Consider the following 7,989-nt stretch of genomic DNA (forward strand, 5'->3'; position numbering starts at 1 on the left):
TGCGCTTATGAAGAAGAAGAAGAAGAAGGTAGAATAGTGTTAATAAATTTTCGAAATACAAAAATATTTTCAGCACTTATTGCGCATAGAAAAATAGAAAAATGATATACTAATAAGAAAAATACATCTGACATATTTACCCAGATCCGTTATATATCGTTATGTTCATCAGTTCTCGGAACAAATCTCACACAGGTATTTTCACGATAATAAGCGATTGCATCATCAATGAGTTTCATCTTTTTGTCTGTAAATGCGAAGGGAAAACAATACAAATATGAAAATTAATAAATTAATCTGTAATAAAATTTGTAATAACTACGTTTTTCAAATAGTAATACGTAGAAAACTATTTTACTTTTGTAAAAAAAATGAGAAAAAAAAGTTAGTGTACCTTACTTTTCAACGAAAGCATTTGAAATTTTTGATCGTAATAGACTCTTATTATGAAAGAAGTTCTCCATGCTTTTCGATTCATGCCTTGCAAAAATAAAATTGTTCTATAAGCTGTAGACTACTTGAAAATTGTGATTTTTTTTAAAAAATTTTTTCGTTTCGTATCTGAAAGTATGCATAAAAAAGCGGATGAAATTTAAATTTAAAATAAAATAACCCTTGTTATTATAAATAACAAATATGGTATGTATTAGTGGGCAGAAAAATATCAAGGCTTTTATTACCTTATTGCTATTCTAGCAAAGTAGAAAATCGTCAAAATTTCGATAGACAATAAATTTCGATTAGCTGTTATGTAGGAACAAATTTAGAGCATCTAATGAACCTAACATTAAACATAATCTAATGATCCTAACATTAATGAGTCAACTAATGAACCTAACATTAACTTAATTAAAGAATGAAATCAAGCAGGTCACGTTATCAAAACGGACGAAGACTGCACCACAAAAAAAGTTTTCAGTACCAGACCAGTTGGCACACGAAAAAGAGGCAGGCCGAATTCGAGATGGATAGATGACCTAGAAAACTCTTAAAAAACAAAAACTGTAAAACGCTCGCAGGAAAAAGGTTAGCCTGGAAAAAACTTCTTGACTGTTGAGGACTAACTCGAACACACTTGAGAAGACTAACTGGACTGTCGAGCCATTGATAATGATGATTATGTAGGAATAAATTTCATTTGCAGTGGTCTGGAAACTGTTTAAACTTGTATTTTCACAAGGCATTAAGATGTAAAAGGGATTGGAGTATTTTCTAAATAGAAAGTGTTCAAAAAATTTCGAAATATTTAATTTTTGTAAATAGTAGCAGTTAGACCGGGGTTTCGTCTATAAAAGAATGGAAAATTACTGTTTGACTGACCGATCTGAACAGTATGTATTTCTCGAAAATATGATATTTACCGTTTTATTCTTATTTTTCTTCATACAATATGGTAAAGTAGACACAGCTGTGACAAATTGTCGCAATTATGTTGCTCTTAAATAATTCAGTGCGTAATTATTAATTAACTGTTTTTAGTGCAATTACAAATTTCCTCAGCTTAACAAATACTTTCGTTAATACATAATAACTAAGAATAATAACTTAACATATAATTTTGATCCTCGGACCGGGCAAAGTTGACTTCCCCTTTCATCCTTTCAGTGGGTAGATAACATGAGTACCAAGTATGCTTGGGGATTAAACACTTGGGGTTCCGCGTTTGGCAACCACCCAACCGGACCATCTGTTCTTGCACCCCAGAACTCAAGGTCAAGAAAACTGAGGTGGACCCAGTAAGCCTTGGCCCTCTCTGGGATGTCGCGTCACTGAGTTTAGTTTAGTTCAGTTTAATTAATACTTTTTATGTTACTTTATTTATTTCTAACAGCAGTCTATTCTCCATTTACCTTTACGTAAAAAACTAACGATCAAGAGGGAAGAATGCTTTATATCCATGAAAATGAATTTCAAGTTGGACAAGAAACGTTTTTGTGCCCCATATCATTTTGAACGTGAATTAACTCTGAAGAAAAACCGATTTTCCACGTTATTTATGGGTTAAAACTTATCAATTCTTAAAATGCAACAAATGGTTCAATAATCAGTTTTGTGAAAATTGGACATAAATCATTCTTTCCCATTGATCTTAAATTATTTGGTTCTTTATTAAGTTAAGCAACAGACATTTTGATGTGACACTAAACCTGTATGAATGTTACTTCATGTTTATTTATCTGTTAGATATTTCTTACTTTACCAGAATAATTGCAAAAATTAAATGATTAAAATATTTTATTACCCTTACGAAATACAATTTTTGCAACGAATAACAAATTTTAATAAAAGCAAAAAAGTTAAGGACGGAGTAAAATTCGATTTTATCCATAACACTTGGTCATAGCTTTCTTCTTCTTTTATCTTGTCATCCCTTTCTGCGAGTAGCTTAAAATTAGATTTGATTGAAAAACTTGACAATGAAAATCTCGAAATAAATGTAATTCTAATAAAGCTGTATCTGGAATTGGAACTGCCTAGCATTGGTTCAAAACGCTTAGTTTTTTTCTGGTGGTGGGGGGGGAGAAATATGCACATTATGTACTGAAAATTAAAATATTAAACCAAGCATTTTATTATAATGCATTTTTCATTTCGCAGCAAATGAAACTAAGACCAAGTGTAACGTTAACCTTTTGACATATCAATTATATTGTAGTGAATATATTGAAAATCCATGCAGTTTCCATTTTTTACCTAAACATTTTGGTCATTAGCAAAGTTAAACTTACACTAATAAAGAATGTATTTTCAAAACTACTAGAATAAGGAAAAATTTACATTGTTTCTGGATCTATGCTTTAAAAGCGGTTTTGGTAAAATTAACAATAAAGTATGGTTTCAAAATGTGCAAAAACAATTGGCAAATGTGGTAATTTGATCATTATACATTGAAGAATGGCATGAAAAGCATTTATTCGGTTGAATTCATTTTTCAGTTTTGCATATTTTACTAAAGCAATAAGAACTAGATACCTGAAAAGTGGAATTTCCGGGAAACTGTTACCCTATGAGGAGAAAAATAACTAAATGAATGGTTCAAATATTGTATATTTTTGTTTTTATTACCAGAATTATGGTGTTTTTTCGAAAAATGCCTCCATCCTATCATATATATCAGTACGGTAATTTCACCGAAATTTTTTCTCAGCTTACAAACATATCTAATTTATTTGTTAACTGAGAATGGAATAAACAAACATAAAGCTCTTCTTATTAAAAAATTAAATATATAACTAGCATCTGAAATTTTTCATCGATGTTTTTGCTATTAAAACTAAGTGGTGAATATTTGCTTTCAACGCTGTTATCAGGTAACATAAGTCGAAATATACAATGTTACATGCCATTAGGATAAAAAAACACTTAAGTTTACAATCAGGTAAGATGTTTTTCTGCTTCTATCAGGTTCCATAATATTTTTTCACTAGAAAAATTTACTAAACTCTCAATTCTTAGTCTTCCCTTTAAGAAGTATGTTCCCATTTCAGATAAATTCAAAATCGGTAAGAAAATTAAAAGGTACAAAAACTTGCAAATCGGCAAATACATGCAGCTGAATTTTTCGATCAAGTTATTTTATGTTTATCATTAGAAGAAATCAATCTAAAGTGGGTAGAGTCTGTACTGGGGTATGATTCCCCGGGATAGAGGTTAGTATTCAGTTCAAATTGAATTTTCTTCTATCATTGCCTTAGTTTAGAAAATTTGAAGTAAGTTTGTGATATTTAAAAAATTTAATTTTTTTTAAAGTTAATTTTTAGCTAAAGATTTAAAAACGAAACTCTTAAAGGAACAAACGTTTTTAAATGGTGCTACGTGACGAAAATACAGAATTGCATGTCTAAAATTTAGAAGAAAAAAATTCTTTTAATTTTTTCGAGAGATTTTATTTATATTTTTTCTTTTTATTTATTTATTCTGTCTTGTTAAGCTGGTCTTGTTAAGGAAGCTAAAAGGAAACTTATATGGCGTCAGACGTCTTAAGATTAGAATATAATATTTTTCGAAAACGCCAAATTCCAAACAACCTAATGTGAATAATATTTTAATACTATTCTAAAGATATATGCTCTGTATTCCGAAATTATCGTACTTACTATATGTTTAAAGAAACTTGTCAAAAAGGGTTTTTGGGATGTAGTATGCCAAAATCAGTTTGATTGATTGATGAAACTGATTCTACAAATCCTGCCTGCTTCCTCTTGCAATGAAACAGATTTTGAGGTTTTTAACCTAGCTCCTTCTACTGCTTTTTAGTTTATTTTGCCTTTAAATATTTGGTTCTGACGCTAAAAATATATTATTTTTTTCCCTCACTTTTGGCAAAAGTTATAAAAATGCAATTGGAGTCGTTAGAGTCAACCTATAAATTAAGAATTGTCTTTGAACAGCAGTAAGGAAATAGGATTAGAAAATATATTTCACGAAGCTTAACATCATTTGCTACGTGAAGAAATGCTTTGACTTTAAACAAATTTGAAATTAATTAAATTGTTAAAAATTACTTTAAAAATATTATTATGTGAAAACTAATATTTACCATTAATATCGTCTTCAATAACATACGGTACTACAGCATTGGGCCACCTAAACTGTTTACCTCGTCTCCCATTTCTGTCGGCTTCCTGAAATTAAAAGAAAGAAAAATAATAATACAAAAATTAAGTAAGTAATATCTATCTATCCATTTTATAACCTTATTATTTAAATCACTAATGCATATTCCCCCCACCCCCAAATGATTAAATTCGTCATTGCATTTGCAACGAAAGAACTGTAAATAGAAATATCAAGTGAGTGAGCAGCTATAAGCATGAAAAAAGGAAAAAGTATTACCTATATATTAGATAATAGTATATATAGACACGCCAGTAGGCACAGTCAGTGGAATTGTCTTGTCAAATGAAATAAAACATCTTTTTTTCAATTTCTTAGTTTAAAGTAACAAAAAATTACTGCATATTTTTATTGTTTTTATTTTTTAAACTGCATCAAAAAGGAGTAAAGTAAGTAAAACAAATAATGGAATATTTTCAGAAAAATAATCTACTGAGCAAATTAATTGGGACAAACAAATTTTTTCAGAAAATTGTTTTTTTCTCGGAGATTTCCAGCCCAAACCGGTTTGAACTGGGCCAAAGCATGGGGTTGCTTTTGGCTGGTTTAAGCCGGCTTGACAACATGATCATCTTGTGTCGAACATTTACTCCTTATTCGCGCTTCAGTTGCTGTCAGGAGCGGTCGATTGTGCGAATTGTTTGCTTCTGACGTGTATTAAAAAAATGGATATCAGTCCCAGGAAAAGAATTCGAATTGTTACGCTTAGTCAGCATACATCTATGACTGTAAGGAATATTGCTGCTACAGTTGGAGTTGGAAAATCGAGTGCTTCGAGGATTATTCATATGCAAAAGAATTTGGGTACAGTGTCTCCGAAACGAAAGAGTAAATGTGGACTCAAACGCAAGACGACACCTCGAACAGACCAATTTCTATTACGAAATAGTAAAATGCATCCTCGCAAAACAAGTACAGACCTTCAGAGAGATTTATCAGCTACTGGTGTGAGCATCGATACATCGACAGTCCGACGAAGGCTTAATGAAGCTGGGAGAATTGCAGGAAAACCAATAAAAAAACAGCTATTAACATCTGTAATGAATAGAAAACGTTTGATTTGGGCCAAGAAAAATAAATCCTGGACTGCACAAGACTGGAAAAAAGTTATATTCAGCGACGAAATGCATTTTTTGGTAAAAGAGTTTCGACCAAGATTTGTCAGACGAAGTGCTGGAGAACCCATAAGTGAACAACATATTATTCAGACAGTTAAGCACCCCTAAAAGCATATATTTTGGGGTTGTTTTACCTCTGGAGGACCTGGCAGCTTAGTACCGATTGAAGGAATGATGAACTCTCAAAAGTACATTCCAATAATAGAAAAAAAAGTTGTGCCTTTGATGCAAACGTTCGCTGGGGGTGTTAGCGTCTTTCAACAAGATCCCGCTCCTTGCCACAATTCTAAGATGACAAAGAACAGAAATTAAAGGTTTTGGATTGGCCAGGTAATTCTCCTGATCTCAATCCCATCTAAAATTTTTGGAGTATAGTGAAGAGACGTGTGAGTCAAATGGACTGCTCAACAAAGAAATCAATGATTGAGAATGTTATAAAAGTTTGGTTTCACGATGACGAGATCAAAAATTTATGTTCGAATTTAGTAGAATCCATGCCAAACCGAGTACGAGATCTATATCGAGCTAAAGGAGGACATATTTCATATTAGATTGCTATACCATGCTTGTAAGTTAATGTACGTCAGCTCAGATTGCATGGAAAACTGAGGTAGAAGGATCGAGGATTGGAACGAAGATCGAAGGTAGGAGGACGAACCGAAATAGTTCCTGGGCGGAGGAATACCGGCGGAGGAGCATCAACCGGCGGCCAAGGCAGGGAGTGAAAAGGCTGAAGTCCAGTATTTAAGCAGATGACAGTTTGCCTTCGAGAGAGGTTGTTGTGCAGCGTCCGAGACTTCGTCCCGATATCCCATTTCTTCCCGGTGACGCACACCTGCAGTATGCGACATTTACAATCAAAAGTTTAAGTTTGTAATTGTTCTTTTAATAACAACTTTTAATGTTTTTAAAGAATAACTTGTTAATTGGAGTTTGTGAAGTTTCGTAGATGGTTTGTTATCTTTCAATATTAAAGAGGATGTTTCTTTGCCATATTGTTTTCATTTGAAAGTCTTACATTCCCATCACCGAAGCATATACAATTGGTGACCTGTAAACGAATGCGTATATTTCTGTTTCTGCAAACTGCTTTTGAGAAATTCTACTAGTTGATGGATTACGGGGAAATGCTGGTACGTTTCAAGTTTTAGAGTTTTTTGGCAAGCCGTGAGTGCAAATTACTTCTATTGTTGGACTTATTAATTTTGGATTAATGCGAAAAATGCCCGAATCTACTGAAGCTGCTGATCAACAAATTGCTCGTGTCACTGTAAAGCCGCCACCTTTTTGGAGAGCTAATCCAGAATTGTGATTCAGGCAAATAGAAAATCAGTTCACTCATGCGAGAGTAAGTACAGAATCAACGAAATTCCACCATGTAGTTGCTGCTCTACAACCGGAGGAACTGGCGATTATCAGCGACATTGTTATCAGTCCACCTGTGGATAAGGATTTCGCCGCACTTAAGAAAAGATTGTGCTCTCAATATGCTGAATCTGAAGCTCAACGCTTAACCCTTTCGAGCCGACTGTCACATATATGTGACAGCAAGAAACGCGCTCACTTCCCGGCCGACACACCCGCGTGTCAGAGAGTTTTCTCGTTCACCCCCGACCGTCACTTATTTGTGCCAGCGTTTCGGAACGTTTTAAAAAATGAAATTTCTTCCAAAAGATGGCATTGTATGTCCATATGGTTTCAGATACATGTAGATTTGACCTTCTACTCAAGATGAAAGTACAGTCACGTGGTTTTTAGGGGAAGGAGTGGAGGGGGGGAATGTTTTATGAGGGCTCTTTAAATTAGCACGTGATATTTATTTACAGTAAGTAAGGGAGTTTTTTTTATCTCTCGCTACTTTCGATTTTCGGATTAGTTTTTAGTGGATAATTAGATCTTGTAGGCTTGAATTTTTTTTCTTTTTACCGTTAGAATGTCGAAGCGTCGAAAATTTTTAACTGAGCTGGAAATAGAGGAAATTATGCAAAATATTTAAACTTATTAATATTTATATTACATTTAAACAAGAAATAACTTAAGTAAATAAAGTATCCATAGAAATATATATAAAGCATATGTCACTTAAATACTCTACAGAACAATATTAAACAACGCGCTGATATTTCGGTAATTTCATGGAATTAGGCTTAACATCGAAAAACCCTCCGGCCCTGGGGAGACACACGCTAGAGAGACTGCCGGCCTCAGCGGTAAGCGCGCTTTCGCGCTTTGCGTCGCGAAAGGGTTAAAGAAA

At 33.2% G+C, this 7,989-nt stretch overlaps 2 protein-coding genes across 3 annotated transcripts in view; one reads left to right on the plus strand and one right to left on the minus strand.

Annotated features, from left to right (window-relative positions):
* Positions 1–7,989, plus strand: part of LOC107443118 (astacin-like metalloprotease toxin 5) — a 464,016-nt gene that overhangs the window by 93,365 nt on the left and 362,662 nt on the right. The gene's annotated exons all lie outside the window — the stretch shown is intronic.
* The window catches only part of LOC107443108 (astacin-like metalloprotease toxin 5), a 25,336-nt gene that overhangs the window by 8,646 nt on the left and 8,701 nt on the right, over positions 1–7,989 (minus strand). Inside the window, exon 3 of one of the 2 annotated variants that reach the window (XM_071183456.1) lies at positions 4,541–4,621. In XM_071183456.1, the coding sequence (XP_071039557.1) occupies positions 4,541–4,621 (81 nt within the window). Of the gene's footprint in view, positions 1–4,540; positions 4,626–7,989 lie in introns of both variants that reach the window. The other variant, XM_071183455.1, reaches the window with a different exon arrangement.

The sequence above is a fragment of the Parasteatoda tepidariorum genome, chromosome 7 (assembly GCF_043381705.1).
Source record: "Parasteatoda tepidariorum isolate YZ-2023 chromosome 7, CAS_Ptep_4.0, whole genome shotgun sequence".
NCBI lineage: Eukaryota > Metazoa > Arthropoda > Arachnida > Araneae > Theridiidae > Parasteatoda > Parasteatoda tepidariorum.